We start from the raw sequence: 22,820 nt of genomic DNA on the forward strand, positions 1-22,820 counted from the left end.
AGTTACATGAGAACATTAATACTGCTCTTATATCTGTACGCTAAATGAAGTTACAGCCAGACAATTAGCCTAGCTTAGCTTAATGTAAAGACTGGAAACACGGGGAAATAGCTAGCTTAGTTCTGTCTAAAGCTACAAACGTAGCCCTCTAGCGTCCCAACAAAGTAAAAATTACAAGTTGTCATTTTTGACTTGCGCATGGTGACCTCCTGGCAACTTGTCATCCCCGTGAAATGTAGCTAGTGGAGTCTTCTTTTTACACTTACATTTGAACTTTTACCGGAGTCAGGCAAGCTCCTTCAGTTTCCAGTCTCTATGCTAAGCTAAGCTAATCGCCTCTTCTCATCACATTGTTGGCATTTCAAAAAAAAATCAGTGATTGTTGCCCACTGGCTAATTTTGATATTTATGTTTCCTGTAGAAATGTGGTAAGGGACTTAATAAACCAACGTATCCTAATCACACACTAGAGGTGTTAAGTGCTTAAAATATCTCTAGTGAGGTACCACAAACCAATCTGGTGTGTAATATTTTGAGGGAGACGCAGAGAAAAGTGGACCTGTGATGGCTTCTCTTGAGCCCCTTAATGGAGTTGTATTGCCGCATAAGAGCTGTTAATGTCAGTGCTCCGACCACACTGGACAGTACTCAGTGCAGCACTAACAGTAGTCTGCTCGTGTAGGCTTCTAGATTGACGTTAATTGGACATTTTGGCCGGGGGGGGGGGCTCTCTAATCTCTCTATTTATACACAATGTCCAAGATTGTGTGTGTGTGTGTGTGTGTGTGTGTGTGTGTGTGTGTGTGTGTGTGTGTGTGTGTGTGTGTGTGTGTAGTGAGGCAGAAGGGTAGCGTTGATGTATGGATGGATGGGTCGAGAGTTTGCTCAGAAAGTGTGAAGGTGACAGGGATGTGGAGGTTTAGTCATTTGAGCAGAGTTCAAAATGACATGTAGCAGGGAGAAAGGCAGCTGGAGGGGTGAGGATGAGTAAGAGGAAAAAATACACATTGTTAAATAGAAAAGCAATTTGGTGTTTTCTACTATTTCCACAATTGAAAGACTAAGGGAAAATATATATTTAAATAATTACACGGTAAGGGAAAAACCTGAATCTGCAAATACAAACTCTACTTCTATGTAGTGTTGTGCCATTTTCTCATGCATCTTTACAAGCTTTTTTACATTAGAGAGAGTAGTTTTAATCCATTGCTTGGCAATAGATTTAACATGCGAGTGCACCTACAACCTGCACCCCATTATACCTGGTATAAGAATGTGATCTGCATCCAGATACAATATCCAGAAAATAAACAAACCCATCTTGCCTTTGCCTTATATTTGTTACCCTCATTGAGATCGGGATGCTAGACTTGTCACTCGTCTTTATCTGAGACATTTTTTCAAGGAAATCTTTGCCAAGTTTTTCAGTGAGGTCCCGTCTTAACTAATATTCATTATAGAAGGCCAAAGGCAAGCATGTTTGATACCAAACTTTGTTGAAAGATTGTATGTTCACACCGGAAGTATGATATTAATTTAGCTGCTGTTGTCGTGCTTTAGTCTAGTATGATGCTGGAATTTCACCAGCAGGTGTGATTGCTCCGCAGCGAGTACAAACACTTGCAGGTGTCACAACAATTCTGTTCCCTCTGACTTAATGTGACCGGACACCTGTGGGGAGAGGTGATACAATGGGAGCTGTTAGTTCTGTCAGGACGTATATGCCGTTTGACACGGAGGGTGTGGACGAGACAGACCAGGCGCTAGGGGGACGGCGAGTCAGTCCCAGCTAGCCCCCGTCCAGAGTGTGAGGTCAAACGTGGGCAAGGGTAGGAAGATAGACAGACCCCCGGCCCTCTGTGGCAGTCTGGTGTTGCCAGTGGACACACTGAAGCAGTGCTCAGATATCCAAATGGTCTGGTGTGGCATTGTTGAATGAATGAATGAAGAAATTAGTGAAGAAATGAATGCCGTACCTTTTTAGTAATTCAATTTGCCTTTCATTCAAAGGTGGAAAGTAGAGAGGAGATGAGAATATAGAAAATCAAATCCTAAACATTGCGATTACAGGAAATGATGCATGTCTTAACCAACCACTAGGGCGCCACAAAGCCTCTGTTGCAAGTTCTAGGATGATCTCTCTCACTGGGCAACATATAACTTGGAGAATAATTATATCCTAGGACACATTTTGTTGTTTTGTTGCCTTATTGAAGATTTTTAGACCAAAATATGAGAATGTTTTATTGGCAAATGAAGGGTGAAAAATTTGCTCTAATCTTGGGATTTTATGAAGCTACTTCCTAAATGTAAAAAGATAGCATATTGCTAGCCAGCTACAGAAAATGTTGACATCTGTATAGTTCACTGTCAGTCCAGCAGTAAGATTTGCGTAAATAACGCAAGGGGAAAAAAATATGCTCCACATATCATCTTGCCATTCAAAGCTAACTAATTGCTAAATATTTAGGTCACTAAGTACGGCGGGTTAACTGGGAAAGCAATTTGTTCAGAGCTTCTAAAATTGATTATTTTCTTCCTACTGTGGATTATTGTCTTTTACCAGCACCTGTGGTGTAGCTTAGAAGTTAAACCGAGCATAATGAGTCAATATGTGGCTGTTTGTCTCTGGCCAAACGTCACCTGTTAAATCAATCCCACTCAGCTTCCAGTAACCCACACCTGCTCTTTCTGTCCATGATTGCCCACCAGCCCCACCCCACTGTTTGATAATGATCTCATACAACGTCTAGTCAGCTCTTCCACAGCTGTAATACAACATAACACGCATAAGTGCTTGATAGAGCGCAGAAAATACTGTTGTCAAGGCTTCACTTAAACACAGCTCTTCAGATCTAGGCAGGGGGCAGCGGTAAAATGCTCTGACTGACTTGCTAAGAGGAAAATGGTAGAAGAGCGGCAGAAACATCAATAACATCTTGCCATAGAGGATAATGAGGCTGCGAGGCATTTACAAAGCCTGCAATTATGGTGTTATTGACCTCAATAAAGGAGAAGATATCATCACTTGTCTCCTTTGTGCTACGTGGTGACACATGTGAGAGGAGGGAGAGGGGAGGAGGACAAAGGGAAGAAATTATAGCATTTATATTAACATTGTATGTTAATTTAGATAGAAATAAGGAAGCAATAGGTGGAAAGTGAGGCTATTAAGTATGTGGGGTTTGTAAATTGAAACGGCAAGTTATCAATGGATAAGGATAAAAATGAAGAAGCGCTCCAGATTTCCAGTTTTAGACACAACAGCTAACAGATAGTGGAGTCGGAGAGGTGGAAGGAAAGTGATACATTTACACAAGAAGGATAAAGGCGCTGTGAGAAAGGCAGAAAGAAAAAGATGGGCACATGGGCAGAAAGTCACTTATTGTCTTCTACAAAGCTCTGTCAGGCTCGCTGCTTATTAGGCGCCTTGCTTCATAGTCAGAGCTCTTATTAGCTATTCCCCAGTGGCTCAATTACATCCAAACTGCCATCCTCAAAAATCCCTATCTTTTTTATCCATCTCCTCTGCTTCCTGTAATGGTGTAAGCCTGGTCTTTCTCTAAGAACAGATTAGAATCCTAAATTGCTACTATTAGAGAAGGATTTAAGGTTTCAAACTGTCTTCTCGTGCTGGAAACCATGACTCCACAACATGATAAGATAGGGGGTGGAAAAAAAAAAGGGTGTATGCTGCTGGATGCTTCCTCCATGACGGTTTCGATGGTATTAAGAGATCAAATATGGACCCACGGAATGGGTCCTGAGTATAAAAACATGAGGATGTTTACAAGACGAGAGGGTGCTGGAGTGGAAACTCTGAGATTGGATATTGAGCCCTGGATTCTTGCGGCTGCTCGCACACAGGCATGTTGGGCCTTGGAGCCGGCATGAAGCCGACTTCTCTGTGATTCAGTCGGAACGATGGAGCGTCCAACATCTCTGGATCAATATTCAGGACTTTATCTCGGCTCAGAGTCTTTACATGGCATGAGGTTTATCCCTTGGCAATGAAAAAGGGAAACAGGAAATACTAGTTATAAAGTTTTGGAAATAATAAGTGTGACAACCTCTGCTGCTGAATGACAAAGTAAGGTTATTGTGGTGGAAAAAAATGTATGCACGCTCTCCCTGGATGTACTTCCTTCTCTTCCCCTGTTGATCAAGGATGTGGCACACACTCTGCATGCAATCATACTATTAATACCATGAGAAACTCAAGTTGAGATGAGAAGACCTGAAGCAGATACTCCCTGCTAACCAGTGAGACCACTGGGAAAAAAGTGTTTTATGACAATCTGTTCCAATACTTTGACAGCCCAGAGCAGACAGTCTACAGGGTATTTATTTAAAGTTGTGCTGCTGCTTTCTTTCTAGTAAGGACGTAGAAATAAGTTTGGTATGAAAGCACACACGGGAATCTTGAAGGTAAATCTTTCTCAATCTTCTCTCCACGAACTCCATCTGGGAACCATGTTTTAAAGTTGGATTACAAACTCTTCTTTTTGTCTAAACCTAGAATGGAGGTAGCTTTCATTGGAGTAAAAGAAGTAGAAACAAAGTGTTAGTCAAGGACAGTGTGAGTTCAGTTTATATCTAAAGAATAATTCTGGTTCAGTAAAACTTGGATCGTAATGTCATAGTGTAGTTTCCCTGTTTCACGGTGTCTGTGATAAACATTGTAATAATTAGATCTGCAAACCTAGTAACATTGTTACAATGAAGTGTGCAATTGAGCAAAAAATGAACGGTCAGTGGATCAGACAGGTTATAAACAAGCCAGCAAGTGTGCACATCCAAAATGTTAATAATCCCTCATCATGCGGGCAATCCAGAAAAACTGTGCATGTACAACTATGGTAAGAAGGGTCGGTGGGTTAAACCAGGAAGTGGGTCTATAAACTGTGATAGATGTTTACAGCAGAGATCTTGGGTAATTGACAAAAACCAGCCAACCACAAGCTCCATTAAGTAGCTGGTCTACAGCTACTTTATCACACATTCGTCCTCAGCAGATAACGACTTTGTTGCATTAGAAGTTGAGATTGAAAGCATAAAAAAAAACATAAGCAAACAGTAGAATGATTATGCAAATTTTGAGACCTCGGAAACAGCAACTGACAAAAATGGGCCTTAGCTAAGATTACTTTTGTTTTAGTCAACTGCTCTTTTCAAGGTCAAGAATTAACTTTCAGTCTTAAAGTTTGCATAATCATTGAACTGTTTGCTTTGGTTCTCTCTTCCAAAAGTCTGTTTTTTTAAAAAAAAAAAAAGTCTGATTGTCTCACTGTGTCTCTTCCATCTGACATCTTTATCCTTTAAATAACTTAATAATTGCAAAATATGAATTGCATCAGCTCTTGTTTTAACTTGAATTATCCTTCCATCTAAATGTTTTCCTGATATATTGAACCCAAGAGATTTCAATATTTATAGTTTCGAGCATTGAAGCTTATTCCTTCCCTGAGCTGATTGTCCTACAAGTGTTTTAACTCTGCTTAGAGTGTGTTACACAGCTGCACAGCTAACAGCCAGAGGCTGTGGTTTTGAAGTGTAGAAACAGAGGCCTCCCCCACAGTCGCACACAGCTCGGCCGAGGGGGTTAATGTGGTCAGAAGTAAGACAGCAGTGCTCTCATGCTGAGTCATCTCTCTCTATTCTGGGATTGTGACCACTTCCCTGTGTTCATCCCTCGGATTGGACAGTCTGCTCCTAACTGGCAAAGTGACAATATATTGTTTTGTTTTTTTTGTAATGGTGAGTCAGGGTGTTCCTTGTAAATTGGAGATCAGGTTTCCTCCCCTGTCTAAGATGTTGCTCTTCCTTTTTAATTCCCTTTATTTTTGATTGTAAAAAAAAATGTAGACAATGATTTTCATCATTAACCAGCATTACACCAACTTCAAAATAATACAATCATCAAATTTCACATATTTCAAATCTAAACTGAACAGTATCACCGCACAGAAAGAACAGCCAATTCACCAAGTATGTAATGAATTAATCCTGCATCCGTTTGTTGTTGCCCATTTTGGAGCATGGAAATGAGCTATAAACACAATATTGACCTAATCTGATAAAGTATTTTTGGCGAATCTTTTATCAATTCCTCTGCATATTCAGGTGTTAATTTGAAGTTTGTTGAACCAAAACAGTAAAGTTGTGGGCTGCAAATCAAAACAACGAGCTAAAAAATGTTAAAATGGAAAAAACAATTTGCAGTCAGGTGATAATTCTCTGTAGGTTTTTCACTACAAGCACCACTTGTTACATTACACACCGCCATTTGATGCATTGTTTGTACAAGAATATTGATAATTGCAGCTTTAATCTTCAGTCTAAAGTTATAGCTGCTGTGCTCAGTTTGCTGTTATTCTTTGGTTCATCACTCTAAATGGTGAGTTAACACTGATCCTAAACACGCACAAATGGTTCACACCCACTTCATTACATTAAGAGCTTCGTCAAAAGACCTGCACCTGTCCTGGTGACCTTTGACCCTGGGCAACCCCCTACTGCCCTCTAAAAGACCCAGTGCTCTGGTTACATACAGGCATCGACACCCGCATGTAGGCGTACAAACACACACACATACACGTGACAGCTGGCCTAAAAGAGGCAGCTTCTCTTCCAGTCATTAGAGTGATGGGAGGCTCAAATGAGAGAGAGGGGGGGGGGGGGGGGGGGGTTGGCTAACAGGCTGGAAGATTTTCTGTGTGTGCGCCAGAATTTGGCCAGATGTGGAAGTAGCATCTAACAATCGTGCTGTATATGGGCCAGACTCTCAGCATGTGGCATAAGTATAGGCAGGCTGTATTTTTCTACCTGGGTATCCTTCATTCAATATACAAGCAACTACCTTGGGAAGGAAAATTGTTTTAATGTTATTGACATTTGAATGTCATGTGTCCAACGTCTTGAGTGACAAAAGTCCAACACAATGATTGTCTTGTCTCATGTTATGCCTCATTGATCCAAATTGAATAATCAGTTATTGAGACGCAGTATAATCGCGAGTAGGCTGTGCTTTGGTACTTTGCACAGTTTCACAGATTCAGTGTTTCTGCTAGGACTTTTGTCAGCAGCAGGGGTGGGGTCCTGATGGCCAGTCTCACTGATGGGTTTGGAGTGGTGCCCGTGTAGTACGCCATCAATCAGAGTGAATATCAGTAGGAAATAAAACTCCATCCAACTTACCAGGTTGCTGAAGTAATTTAAACAGAAACATGGTGGATGAAAGTGAACATTTGGTTGATGGTGAGACACTGATGGTGCAACTTCATGTATTGCACGTCAACTTCTTTGCTAACATTTAATTTGTAATATGGTATCAGGCTGTAACTGTTTGTCGCTGTCCGCGTGGAATAACCTAGACTGGTTATAAGTTATTTATTACAGTATTCCTGATAAGTAACCCAAATACTGGAAACAGCTATCAGTGTGTTGGTGTAATGCTCTGAGCAATAAAATACAGCACATATTCTTCCATGTTGTTTCCACAGTCCGACTTAAAAGCACATTAACACATTGAAGTCGGAAGAATGACTTCCCTCTTTCTCTCTCTCCTTCTCGCCTCACCCGGTTGTCACCAACCACATGTCCCTACTGCATAGTTTCAAATTAAAAGCCTTCTGTATAGTTGTGACATTGCAGCAGCGGCAACGTATATAACAGAAAAACTGAGATTTGAAAGAATGAGTGACCACAGCTACCAAAAAGGACAAAGCAAGTTGAGGAGAAAAAAGGAGCTTCAACAATTGCCTGTCAGAAAAACGGTCTGCTTCATAAATGGATGATATTAATGACTCAGTGAGACAAGTGTGAGAGAAAAGAGGCTTGTATCGCCAGCAGGTCTCACACTTGGATGAGTTTCTCATGGCTCCTCTCCTTTCGAGCCCTGCAGTCTGCCACCACTGTATCCGAATGGCTCTAGATGGCTCACCAGCCATTTTGGAGGCTTCCTTCCTTTCCCCGTCGACCCCTCCCCCTCAGATTTCCCCAAGGATTATGATGCTATCTCATTTTCCCATTTTCTGCTCCAAGTTTCCATCCTCTCATCAAATACACATTCTTTGTTTAAAACCCCCTTTTCCAATGTCCTTCATCTGCTTCTATTCTTTAAGACACACATAATCAGTTTTTTCTTTATTTATGAGGAAGCCACACACTCTGGTGTTATGCAGGGATTGTATGCTTTTGACTGATAAGAGGAAGATGGTTATTTGTGGAAGTTGGCTAATCAGAACACTGCTTAGCCTTTCAGTTTTTACCCAGGAGATTGTATTAAACCAAGATCAGAGAGATTTCAAAATTCCAGCACAAAGTAAGCAAGTGAGTTTTATTACATTACAAACTGACCTCGTGCAGGAGCTCCAAGCTGCTACAGACAAGTGAGGGCACTAATCACTTCTAACCACAATTACTGTAGTTAGGCATTTTAGCATAACTGTCCTCTCCTTGTCAGGGTTCTGCAAACACAGACTTGGTGTCGGCTAGGTCATGACAGAGCTGTCACTATCCAGAAATGACATACTAAGTTTGTGTAAGGATGTGTGTTCTGCAACAGTAAATGTGTCACACTTACATTAGATTTGATGAGAACATGCTGTGATACACTTAGAAAAGGGGGTAAAAATATATTGAATGAGTGGACAGATAATGAACATCAACTTATCACCCACAAACAGACACTCACTGTATTTTCCTATTAGACAGCTGTTGGAAAGCCCCACCCTTCTTGCTTAAGGCAAAATGGGCACATTTGGAAAAGCATAACAACCTCACCTGCGCGCTATGGTTAGTGGACCTTATCTCAACCATTTTAAAGCAATCTGTAGGAGATTATATCCTCGTATTTTCCCATATACAGTATACGTGTGTTTGTGGATATGCAGGCACATAATTGTGACTTGGGGGTCCAAAAGGTTATGTGCTGACACTAGGCACACCCTATATCCGTCCTCTGCCACAAGCAGCTGTCTCTCAGAAGGCTAAATATACTATGTGGCTGTTATGCCACACATTTCCAGCATGAGCTAACCCTGCTCACATTACACTGTATTTTTTAAATAAGATAACATAGACGGGGTTCATGTGTCATAGGCCCCTTAGCAGTGTGGAAGGTGAAAAGGTTAATTCACACTGTGGGGGAGAAAAGGCAATTTTCTTTATGGAATATGTCATGTATTTTTTATTGGCTGTTGTAAAGGAGCTGGTGGAGGGTTTGAAGATGCACTTACAGTGTATTGTTTTCAGCAGGTTCAGAATATTTTATTTACCATTCAGCAGCAGGACGTTGACGCAAGTATTGTGGTTGTAAAAGGGATTTTATTTACTGTGGACCTTTTTTCCCAAAACCTTGAACTATTTCTTTGAAGGGCAAATTGATATGTAATCAAGAGTTTTGTTACTGCCTAAATAAAGTAAGTCTGCCTCATTCATTTTTTAGAAATAAACATAAATAACTTGTGGGGTGTGTAGCCGTGTCACGTCTCACCTGCCATGTAAAGAGATTCATCAGTGTTTTGACAGTTAGTGGGTATGGTGGGCTTGGTCTCATATAGACTCCACGCACACTCGTGCACACGCACACATAAACTGAACTGAACATCAAGTGTTCCCTATAAGGAACTAGTGTCCTGTGTACTGGTTAGATATTAGGGACATTACATAGAGATCATAGCATAGTACAGGTTAATGATGCTGAGCTTTTTGAAATGCAGCAACGGTAAATAAGTTTTTATTTGAGTAAAGAAATTATAGATACGTTCTGATCTTACTAAAAGCGTGTTAAAGTCATATAAAAACAAACTCTAAACCCTGATAAATGAAAATTTGTCTCTCTCTTTTATATCTCTTTCCCTTTCTGTGCTCTTTCTCTTTCTCACTCCAGAGGATGTGACACTCATGCTGACAACTATGAATAGCTCTCACCATAATGCACAGCCCATGTGGAATAGAGCAATGTATTCACTTGGCTAAGCATTATTATTTCATGCTTCCATTCCCTATGCTTTTTTAGCATATTGTTATGGTAAGGAGTATAAAGCTCACTTCAGGTCATGTGATCACGGGGGTTGTATTCAGACTGTGCAGGCCGTTCAGGAAGCTTTTTGTTGGATGAGATCTGACTGGCTAATTGATTCTTATTTGTGTGTTCTCAGGGTAAAGGAATGGGTGGACCAGATGCAAAAAGAGTTGGTCACATTAACAGATACGGCCAGTGGCCTGCAGGACCTCATACAGGTAAGCAAGACTTAGTGTCACATACACACACACACTGATTTAAACTGTTGCAGCAAAGTGTGAAATTTGAATTCCTTACTTTCTGTGTAAGGAAATATACTGTGATGGTGCAGCTATTGTGCACATTTTTCAGTGGTATGGAATGAAAGCAGTTTTTTGAGTGGAAACAGCACCTAGGCTTCAGGGTTTTCATGGCAGCAGTTGACTGACATTCGAGGGTTAGCATTGCTAGGGGACGCACTGTCAACTCCTGTGGTGTGCTACTGACTATAGTCCTGTAAAGCTTATGTACATTGATATAAGAACCTTATTTCCCCTTTTTAAGCTATCTTAATTAGCAGAATCAGGATAAATAATAATGATAATAATAATATTAATCAATAAACTAAACATCAGCATTAGTTATGTATCATTTCAGCTAGCTTCCCCTTAACACCATTAACATTTGGAAGGGCCCAATGTGCTATTCAGTTTGTATTCTGCTTAGAAATTAGAAATTAGCAAACTAGGTTAAACTAGCTTCCACTGGGAAAGTGAAAGGTAGTTGGCCTAGTCGCTAATGTTAGCATAGATTCCAACTTCCTTTTTTCTTTTTTTCTTTTTTTATTTAAACACCTGTTGTACTGTCAAACTCCCACATACTCACTTCTGTATTAATCCCACATACTACCCTGTGATTTGAGTAATGTAGGGAGTTGTCAAATCACAAATGAGAATAATGGGTAAATTTGGCACCCAAAGTTGGTTACTTCAATTTGGACCAAAAAAAGTAGGTTGCCCAAATCAAAACAAACACCAAGGGTATACTGATGTCTGACTTAGCTAAATGAATTTTAATTTCACCTTAAATAAATCACAGATTGAGTATCGACAAGAATCATCATGTGCACTTTTTTTCACTTCTCTCGCTCTCATTAAGGCTCCTTGCACGACCTCAGTTGTCACAAGACATCACCAGTCTATATATAGAAGTTTCTCATTACACATAGCACGGCATCATTTCAGTCTGCCAGCCCAATGTACACGCTCAGATAAGATCAACGTCACAACCATACTCCGATGGCCATAGTCCCTGCACACACTCATGCATAAGCTCATATCTGACAAAGGAGAGGGAGCCTTTTAGATCCACATTGATTGACATGATGCATCTAGCACTTTTGCTCCTCATTCACCTTGAGAATATAATCAGTCAGCTGTAAAACATCACTGAAATCATTATAAAGCATGTGTTTATTTGATGTGGTGACATGGCTTGTCACCAGAAATGAGAGTTAAACATATCTGGCAATATTTTGTGTAACTGAATCCGTTTAAATTGTTGTTGTAACAGAAGATGAAGCTTTTCGGGACTCCCCTGTTTAAACAGAGTGTACTGTACACAGCATGCAGAATTTAAAAGGGAGTGTTATGCAGCTTGCACGTTAATAATACATGTGAGGAATTATCCAGATTGCTTGGATGGATGAAGACAAATACATGCACGCGCCTTAGTCCTGTGGTTTGTATGGCGGACAATAGAATTCCTCTAGGCTGCTAAATAATTGGCTGTTTGGCATTTGTGTTTCTTATATCTTTTGCTGGAGCATATTCCATAGCACAGTAAATGGTCTACTTACATAACCTGACATTGCAATTTAATCAGTGGACGCCTAGATTCCTTTTTTATTCATAGTACTTTGGTCAGTGAGATCTGGTGAAGAATAGAAGATGACCACTGATGCAGAGTAACACTCTCGGCCTCAGACACAATAAGTCTGTGGATGGAGAATATCTGAACACTGAGAAAACAATCCTTTTGATAAATGATCACATCTGTACTGCACATTTTTATACGATGACCTCATGATGACCAAGTGGTTATCCTGGGATCATCCTTTCCAGGAGAGCTAAGGTTTCATCCTTGTGAGGGCATGTCTGGTGAAAGGGGAAGAATAGAACTTCAGTGTCAACTTATGTTTTGCGCTATATGTTTGTTTTCTGAACTTAATGTGAAAATATTGGCTTTGTAAAGACAACCCCTGTTTTTTTAATTTTTTTTTTTATTTTTAAGCATCACACTTCAATAATAATGTAATAGCCCATTTAAGTACCCATATGCTGCTTACTGCCCCTACCCTGGGACCTCACCTTTCCCTTCCCACCTCCCATCATCATGTGCCAACAGAGCTTCAGCAAAAAGTTTAATCTGGCTCAAGTTTTTGATGCAACTCAAGGCAAAAAATGAGTGGGTCAATGAAGTACTTTCTGTTTGTATTTATTGAAGGGATAAAATGCCAGATTGTTAATTTTTAAAGAAAAAAGTGTTAAGTGCACATTCTTAGTTGAAAACTGTCTACCATAAATGGGGTTGTCATGACAGCTTTTTACAATTTTTCTAAACTGTTGTAACCCTTCAAACTCCTGACTCTATTACTCAAACTGGCCTTCCTGAATTGTATTTCATTAACCTGCTATTGTTTTTTTTGTTTGTTTTTTTGTTTGTTTTTTTATGTATGGACATTTCATTCAGAAGGTCTGGTTACTGATTAAGTCTTAACAACAAAGATGTATGGATTTGTTCTGTTGAATTTCTGTTTATGTCTGACCCTTTCTGTTCTCTTGTGATTGTCTCAGATATATAAAACACACAAAGCTCACTTCAGCGTGGAGTTCAACAATGCAACGGCACTGGTGGGGGCGGCTGCGGGGAACATAGAGAAACTTCTGGCTAACCGCTCCCAAGCCCTAAAGGTCAGTGTGATCTCCTAACACAAAATTACCTTGTGGCAACCCTGATACTTCTAGGAAATCAATGAAGTGGAGGATGAGGTTTGGTTATTGCCTCTTTGGTCATAGTGGCGTGATACTTATTTGTCATCAACCTGACCCTTAAGAGGTGTTTATTTTATAGTTTGAGATAGGAACATATAGCTAATACAAATTCTAGATTTTTTATTTTTTTTGTAAAATCAGGTCTAGCATCTCTCCTAGCACAGTGGCCAGAGCCCAAGGAAACGCACAGAAACAATCTGCTTCTCCTCATTTCACGTCAGAACAGACACTGGAACACAGCCACTGCTTCAGGCCATCCACTGATCCAATATAAGCAGACATCCTCCAGCCAGATGACTTAATTCAAAGTTACCAGTCTGGGTTGCTACATGCCAAATGACGATAAAAAAAAACTCCATTGTGTGTGTATGTGTTGCATCACTTTTTGCTGTGTTGTGCTGGAGGAAAAAAAAATGTCACGACCGTGTTTAATCTCAACTTTCAGGAAACCTTTGTCTTTCCTGTGACCACTGAGGCCTATCGCGTCCTAATACCTAATCCATACTGGCTGCTTTCGTTGGTCATTTGTCTGAACCGAACACAAGGGAAATGCTACGAGGGCTACACTAGCCAAATGCTTTCATTTTGGAATAAAGTGTTCCTGACAGTGTTCGCCACATGTAGCTGAAGTTTTCTTTGTTGAATGGCTTACCAAACAATTGGTTGTGTCAGATTTGGTTCCATTGTTGTTTGTGTGAACCTCACAGAAAACCTCTAGTTAAACTGGTTTATGTAGTACAACCTTTTGGCAAACCACAGAACACCTGTAAGCTACAACATAACATGTTTTAAGCCATGTTGGCAGTATAGCTCTAAGCAATGCAATGTTGATAAGTTGGGACTGTCCACCACCTTTGTCCACACTGAAATAACTCAACTCATACAGAATGTTTGGAAATTTTGTGCAGACATTCCTGGTCTCCAGAGGATGAATCCTGCTTCCTTTTTTGATCCCCAGACTTTCCCTCTAGCACCACTAGCAGGTTGACATTTTTCACTTTAAGTGAAAAGTCTATTACTATTGGATGGTTTGCCTGGAAAGTCATCCATTGTGCCCAAGGGGTGAAACCTAGTAAATTGATGATCACCAGGCATTTCATCTATTGCAGGTCTAGTTAAAGGATTGGCACAAACTTTAGAGTAAACATTCATGATTCCCAGATGGTTCCCTGAGTATTCCTCTAGCACCACCAAGAGGGTAACGTTTGTGGTTTTCAGTTAAATGCCTCAACAACTGTTGATTGGTTTGCCATAAAATTTGGTGATGAATTGTAATAACTTTGGTGATCCCTTAAGCTCTTCTTTATCACCAAATACCTACAGAACTAATGACATTCCCATGAGCGCAGTTGTACTTTGTGTTAAGTGGTAATTAGCCAAAATAAGCATGTTAGTGATGATGATGGACAAGGTAAACATTACCTGCTTCAATATCAGCATGTCAGCATTGTTATGAAATTAATGTTAGCATGCTGATGTTACCAGCCTAAGTAAAGTCTCACAGAGCTGCTAGTGTGGCTATAGATCCTATAGAGGACAAGAGGTCAAATAGATCCCTACAACTGCTCCTTAGTTTACTCTCAACAGTATCTGGCCAACTAAATTAGGATCTCTGGGCAATCCTGGTCTCAATCACTCTGGCTCTGAGAGCCAGAAATATCCAATTAAAGCCTGACAGACCGTTGCCATAGTTACGTTCTCATTGATTAGCCCATCAATCCAACTGAGCGTTTTGTTTTTCTTACATCCCAATAACTGCCAGGGGATGAGGGACAATTAGTTTTTGGTGTTGTTGTGTCGCACCTTGGGAGAGAAACACGACTGCTTAGTGAATTGATAGCGGCAGAATAGAGTTGTTAAACTGCAGACTCTATTCTTACATTTCATCAACACCATCTGCCATGTATTTCACCTGCGCAAGTTAATGGCAGTTATTTAGCTCTTTGGTGGAAATGCGAAAACACTGAGGGAGGCAGGGATGATGTTTGTTTTTTTTACCAAACACCATATGCTGTTATTCTTTGTTCTTTTCAAAAACTATATTTACTTGTCACTGGATTAGCATCGAAGAGGAGATGGCTCAATGTGGTCTCATGTCTACTGTAAATGGCGTTCTGGGTAATGAAGTGGAATTGAGCCAGCGTTAAGATGATCAATTTATGTAGGTTAATAGTCACAGGGTCCACTTAGCGGTATCATGACTCAAAATGGAAGTAGGGAAAGGACGACTGCAGCATCTGTAATGTTCTTGACCTGACCGGCACTAATCTAATACAGTATTTCTGACTTGCCACCATGAGTATCCTCCCTGCTTTGTTTCCTATCATCCTCTCTTCCTCCTCTGTCTTTCATCCCTCCCTCTTCTCCCTCTGTCTCTCCCTTATTCCATTTGGAAGGGCTGATTACACACAGCATGAAGTGATCATGTAAGAGAACGATTGTGTGAGAGGTTATAGCTTTCTATCTGTGTGAGAGAAAGAGAGAAATTGAATGGCCTGATGTGTATGAGAGAGACACGATGATGAGTGGAAACCGAGCAACAGTGGTAGGAAGTCCATGAGAGCATAAAGCCACACCATACAAAAGACTAGAAGCCTGTTGCAGACCTTCCATCTATCAGGATCTTAGCCTCTTGGTACACTATTCAACAGGCAGCACTCAAGCAGTGCTTCAACTTTATGAGCCATTCAACTGAGCCAGTGTGTCATTAGAAAATGAAAAACAGAAAATGTGCACAGGTGCATAAAGAAACGATACTTGTACATCAAATTCTAGTTATTTTGTCATTAGATACTGCAAATGGCATTTTTGGCAGCCCCATTTTCCCTGAACGTGTCCCCTCCATGAAAACAGCTGAGCACTGCAGGAATACACATTCAACCCAAATGACATGGGAGTAGCAGAAGCATGGCATTACCTCAGCCACGGTTCCCAAGCAGCGATGGGAGAAGTATTCAGATCCTTTTATTTTAGTAAAAGAAGTAATACAACAATATAAAGTAATGTAATACAAGTAAAAGTCCTGTATTTAACAATTTACAAAAGTGAAAGAAAAGAAGTAATTAAGTACAGTAAGATGTATTCAAAGTAACAAAAGTAAACAAATGTATGTTATTATATATCATAGAAGTCAATGAAATAAACCAAGAAAGAAAAACATAAATCGCCGCAGGTGATTTATGGAAAACGCAGATTTTAGAAAACTTGACATTACATGAGTGACTGAATGATTTGGTGCCATGACATGTTTTAGAGGTTTATCATATGTTTTGTTTTGTGAAGTAAAGTACAAATGCCTCTAAATGGTAATAACTGTAAGTATGGTACTGTAGTAAATGCACTGCATTTCACCTCTTGCTCTAAGGAAAATCTAAGGGAAAAGAAAGAAAAAAGTATTTTTCTTACACGAAATTTATGTCTTATCTGACATTTCTCAAGTCTTTGCTCATTTCTTGAGAAATGCTGGGTGCCTCTTCAGGCCTCAAAGAATCCTCCAAATGAAACCTTTTTGAAAAAGAAAAGTCAATACTTGATTCAGCTGTTCACAGCATGTCCACACTCCATATGACCATAACCTATGATAATGGCTAACATTTTAAGAAGTGGTCTACAGGCCAAATACAGTATATAGCATCACTCATATTGTAAGTCAGAGTTGGTAGCATCTTGGTTTTCATGTTAATTGCCATAACACTCTATTTTGGTGAACATTGTTTAGCCCAGGCTGGAAAATTTATAACTTATAGTCAACTCATACTCTTTACATAATGAAGTTACCCTCTGGTTTCTATAGTAACCCATGCTCTCTGTGTCTTTACTGTTGTGAAATGAATTGTCCTACATTTCCCAGACTGCATTTCAACAACATCTACTATTTCATATGCATTTTTTTTCCTGTTGACGCCACCTATTGCTCAATATACAACCAGTTTTCATTATAAACTAGAGTGGCTGCTATAGATGAGATATTTTCTTTCTGTTTTCTGATTGATTTTCATTATGATGTGACATTTTCTGTATCACACCACTACAAACAAAATGTTTAGGGGTTGAATTTTCCTTTGAGTCGGTTGAATACTGTAAGACACCATGCCAGAGCATTTTAAAACCCACTGAAATCTTCTGTATTTCCTCCCCTTCAGCTGTACAGTTGAAGCTGTGTTGTGCTTGAAATAGGCAGGAGAGATACCGCCTCTCTCACTGGTGGCATTTCTCCTTCCCTCTCACTAGGCCAACTTGTCTCCTCAGGCTATGCTTTTGCAAGTGTTTATGTGTTTGTGTGTGAGTTTCCCTGGGTGTATGTGTGTGCTCCAGCATTTGTCAGTGAGCACAATCCCATTAGAATGATGGCTGCTGTCATTAACTTAATCAGGGGCCTGCTTGGATTTGCTGTCTGTCAATCTGACACCTGCCCATCCTGTCACCTCAATTCAGTCGCTGCGTTTGACGCCGGTGCTCCCTTGACATGCAATCTCTCAAATGTTGGCAGCTGTGGCTACTTAGAGGAAGAGAGGTTTTTCATCACAGCAAACAATTTATAGTACGGATCGTTTATATGTCACACTCACAATGTCTGTCAGCTGTTTAATGCAAGGTATTGGTTGAGGCAAAATGTATAGATCAGTACATTCCTTAACATTGTCACATATGTAACACAAATGTTAATTCAGAGGAAAAGTGTCAGGAACCAAAACAGGAAGTAAAGCAACATGTTAAGTTTGCAAAATAAGACTATGACAGTTAAACATCACAGCAACACTTAATAGGAATGTGAAAATATACCCAATTTACTCCAGTGAAATCAAATGTATTAATACCTTATGTTGGTATTAAATGTGTTTTAACCTGTGATCTTCAAAATAAAAGTCTCTCCTTATTCATTGTAGGAATTTACAATTGCTGCTGATAATTTGGCTCAGTGGATTCACAACTTTTGTGGTTCAGTGTGCCTCCACAGTCCTGTCTGATGAGCTTGAGCACCGTGCTCCTTCAGTAGATGGGATGGCTTCATAGCATTTCAGCTCAGAGAGTGGTGGATGTGGTGAATCCATGGCTACACATGTGGATCCATAAAATACATGGTTGTTGTGGAAGTGGTCTTTTTGATCTTTGACTTTTCTGCTCCCTAACATTCACTCACAAACTGTTTAAACTGAGTCAGTGGGAAACGGAGGCATGTCCTTGCGCAGCCAGCTAGCTAAATGGTTATTATGACTATATAAATACTAAAGATCAGCATCACACCAGTCTGCAATCAGTTTGTAATCATATGAGTTTGTTCATATTCATCCAACACAAATTTGCATAACTGTGTGTTTATGCTAGTTATGCTAATGCGTGCCGTCATTTGTGTTGTTGTTGCTCCTGTCCGTGTGCATTCAGTATAGCTGGAGATATTAGCACTTGTCTTCCACCATTCAGAAAATTCACAGTGACTTGCATCAGCCCATCATAGTTAAAAAAGAGTGTTGCTGAGTTTGTGTCTGGGCCAGTAGCCAGTATCTAAAGTGATTTTTTATTATTTTTTTTGGTTGTTCTCAAGTTCTACAGGTTTGTCTCTGCTCCACATTGCTTACCTTCTGTTACCTTCTGTCACACTGCATCGGTTTTTTTTATTTTTATTCATCTTGTTTGCAGTATCACACACACACGCACACCCACCTACTGTCCATTCTGAATAGACTTGACTATGATCTGATGGTGCCAGGTGTCAGTGTGACAGCATTAAAGACTGCATCTCTCTCTCTCTCTCTCTCTCTCTTTTTTTTTTTTTTTTTCTTTCTTCTTCTGCTGTCTGGATCATCACTCCTTACTCGTCTGTTTCAACCTTTTCAAGTTAATGTTCCCAAAGCGTTGGTGATCTGAAGGGGGAAATAATTTTATTTCCAAACCACTCAAGGGTGATCAAAGAATTTGCCTCTTTCATGTTGCACCACAGTATTCTGCATTCAGTATGCTGTGGCTGATTATTTGAGGTTTTTTTTTCTCTTTTTTTTTGAGGGAGATATTGATGTGTGTAGATGTGTGCGTGCTAGACTGAAAGTTATCTCCCACATCTCTTTGATACTTCAGAAGATGAGTTTCTTCAGGCGGATGCTGTCGCGGCTTAGTTTCTCTGCTGATACAACTCTGGAGATTACACTCGCTGGGTCTTTACAGACACACAGGCTACACTCCACTTGTGGCTCCGCATGCACACACACACACACACACACACACAAGTGCAATTACCTTTCCTACCTTAAAAATTCTCCTCTGGTTCTCTGTTCTTGATATATATATATATATATATATATATATATATATATATATATATAGTATTTCATTTCTACTGTTCTGTGTCTTTTTCTTTTCACCCACTCCTCCAACCCTGTCCTTCTATTCGTATTGCTTGTAACTCCCTCTTTACTTCCTTTGCCATAACTTCACCCTGATTCTGTGTCACTCTTCATTCCCATTTTCCCATTTTCGCCCTGCCCTGTGTTCCTCTTTTCTCCCTTTCTGTCCTTTCCTATTTCTTCTCTTCTGGATGTGTGTGTCTATGACTGTGTGTGTGTGTGTGTGTGTTTATGACTGTGTGTGTGTGTGTGTGTGTGTGTGTGTGTGTGTGTGTGGCACAGTTTGAATATGGATGATAAATGCTTCTGAAAGTAAGGAAATGTTTCACTTTAAAATTTGATCTCCCCTCTCTCCGCCCTTCCTGTCTTCTGCATCTCTAAGTCAGTTTCCCTCCTCAGGCAATTCTGTCTATTAAAGCTGCAAAGCTTCACAGTGTGTTAAAAACAAACCAGCAGAGAATGTTTCATCTTCCCATTTAACATAGATATCAGCAGCCACACTGTTGCATCTCTTATTTGCAGTAGAGGTGTCATTGTGTACGCGTTAGCATACCTAGCACCTACCGAAAGATAAGTGTGGACAGTGATAATGGAAATACATTTTATTGCATTTCAACTTGCTAATCATTATCTTCACAAATCTTTATGCACACACAGGAAACTCGGTGCCTGCTGAAGCATAAATTCAGATCAAAGATACCGTTTGCCCTTGAAATGATATTTCCACCTCTCTAAGAAGAGAGCTGCATCGCAGTGTAAAAGTAACGGGAAGTTACTGAGCCCCTGATCTGGCATGTATCGAAAATGCCTCTCCTTGTAGGAGATGTAACTAAGTCAAGTATGAGCATACCGACATGTTAGGTACATTTTTTGATTCAAAATGGCTTACACTTACTGAGACTGTCATTATCTGTGATGTCTGTCGTGAATAATCTGCTTAGAAATCATCTGAAAAGCTCCTAATTACTCCAGAAACATTTCAGTGATAGTTGTCTATTCATCCATGTGTAAATTGCAAACAGCAACTGGTAATAGTTAATTTGGCATGGTTTTAATGGTGCCAATTATGCCAAAAATGATCTACATAATGTATCCAGATATAGACTGCAGGGTTCTGCATCTTGATTCAAGAGTGTTTTCCTGTAGTTTTTAGTCCTTGTTAAAATGGTGGATACATACATGCTATTGAATTCCTAAAAGTATTTCTGCTGTTTTGTTCCATTTTAGCTGAGCTGCCAGTACGTCAACATGTCAGGTTGTCTACGTTAAATCTCAAAGATTATTGAATCATTGTAAATAGTAAATCACTGCGCAACAGCTGACTCAGAGCTGCAAGGTGCATTGCCTATAGTTTTTTTTACAGAGATTTTTCTGTGTGATTTAGTTGTCTCACTTTGTCACAGATGGATGAAGGATGAAAAGTCTCGCCTCACTGCTACCCTGCATCGCTTCCCTCCTCAGTTTCTGTCTCTGTGTGTGTCTATGACTCACACAGAGCCTCCTCCACTGTACTATGCTCCAGTTGCCTCCATCATTACATCCATCCTGTATTTGACTGTGTAACTGTGAGCCACAGTATAGGTGTGACATGTTGATTAATTGTGAATGAACTCAGAGCAGATTACACACACACACACACACACACACACACAGACACCTTTTGTCCATTTGTTCTTTACATTGACCGCAGCTTCTTTTTTTAACCTGTCTTGACAGTTACAGTAGATCGCCCCTCTCTGATATCCAGGCCACCTTTGACTCTGTTTTCATCAATTATTGACTCGTTCCTCTTAGCCAATACTCTTTGATGGGCTCTGTGGTCAACTTCCCCCAGTGGAATAGGTCATTTCTCTTCCTACAGTGACACTGACACAGTACTCCAAATCTGTCCATTTATCATAAATGTGAGGAGAATTTGGTGGTTACGAAGCAGAATTTCACAGCCACAGAAAACTGCAAACATTTCACCTAACCCAGGCACCAAGTCATTCTGAAGTCAAATTAAAGTTTAAAAAGTTAGATGGAAGAAAGTGCAGCCATTAGGTTGAGGTAATTCCACAAAGAACTGAACTGTTAAACAGAAGCAAGATTCAGGCTAATCACTAACTTTGAAAATGAACCCTTCATAGACTTTTTAAAAACTTTAAAAACAACATGGATTTGCATTGGGATCGAAACACTTCAGTTCTGGTACAATCTTTCGTTTTTGTTAAGTTTTGTTGCGTTCATCACTAATCTTGTTAAACCTGTAGGTAATTCACTGAAAGTAACTACTGACAAATGCTTCATTCACTTTACATCATGTACGAAATGCTAACGCAGTGGAGACAACATAAAATGACTGCAAAAGTAGTGACACATCCTTTATATATCCTCTGAAATATAAAATCCTTTCAGTCTTCACATTAAAAAGCCAAGAGGAACTCCTCTGGCTGCCAACATCAGTTTTAGCTGATGACGGGTCACAAGATGGCCCAAAAGTGAAGGGAGAGGACTGACTTGTTGGGACAAGAGGGAGGTTATTCTGTGTGAGTGCCTTCAAGGAACACCTTCTGATTCTGATGCTTTGTACCAGCCTGAAGGGATGCTTGTTGATATAAGCACCTGCTTAGGGGGACATAGTGTCCTGCCAAGACCTCCCCCAGAAGACAGCGGACTAACCACCATTAAAATCAAAAAAGAGAGACAGAGAATAAAAGGAAGAATAGGGAAATAAGAGAGAGCAAGGTTCTTTGTTTCTAGAGAAATACAAAGTGATCGCCCAAGAGAGAGGAAGAGCATAAAGTTAGGGAGGGGAGTTGATAAGATTTTACTGATACCAATGGCATTATGCACTCTGCTTGTCGGTCGGATTCTTTATTGATTCCCTTAATGATTTCTGATCAATTTTCTTTCTGTGTGGAAAAAAAGTAGATTTACACAGGTCTCTATTATTTCTGTAATCAGTATCACTTACAACTCACCGATTTTCCCTAAACGCCTCACATGCAAGCGATCATCTTTCTTTGTGAAATGATAGGCAAGCTTTGGACTGTTTCTTCTTCACAGCCATGACTCCTTCTTGTTGTAAGTTTCCACCGCCGTAGACACATGACTTTGACGTCATTGTTTTGCAATGTGCAACTGTCAGAAAAAACATGCCGGCATCGATCAAAAGAATTGATAAGCTCGGAGGCATACAATTCCGATGGTTCGGACTATTTGGGAGCAGTTCTCAACTGGAACCAGGTTCTCGATTATCATCCCTAGCATAAAGGGAAGAGATGATACAGGTCTACGGGGCACACAGCTGAGGGCTGTGCTATTTGAATATTGATTGGTGAGGTTATTTCGGGCCTTGGATTGCATTAGCACTTTGGCAGCTGATCCAAAAGGCATTGGCTGTCCACCAGAGTCTGAGCCACAATTGGTCGCCATTTTTTA

At 40.1% G+C, this 22,820-nt stretch overlaps 1 protein-coding gene across 1 annotated transcript in view; it reads left to right on the forward strand.

Moving 5' to 3' along the window:
• The window catches only part of cacna2d1a (calcium channel, voltage-dependent, alpha 2/delta subunit 1a), a 91,694-nt gene that overhangs the window by 5,902 nt on the left and 62,972 nt on the right, over positions 1-22,820 (forward strand). The window contains exons 2-3 of the mRNA XM_056367173.1: positions 10,164-10,245; positions 12,862-12,978. Coding sequence (XP_056223148.1) covers positions 10,164-10,245; positions 12,862-12,978 — 199 coding nt within the window. The remainder of the gene's footprint in view (positions 1-10,163; positions 10,246-12,861; positions 12,979-22,820) is intronic.

This window comes from Seriola aureovittata, chromosome 22 (assembly GCF_021018895.1).
Source record: "Seriola aureovittata isolate HTS-2021-v1 ecotype China chromosome 22, ASM2101889v1, whole genome shotgun sequence".
Lineage (NCBI taxonomy): Eukaryota > Metazoa > Chordata > Actinopteri > Carangiformes > Carangidae > Seriola > Seriola aureovittata.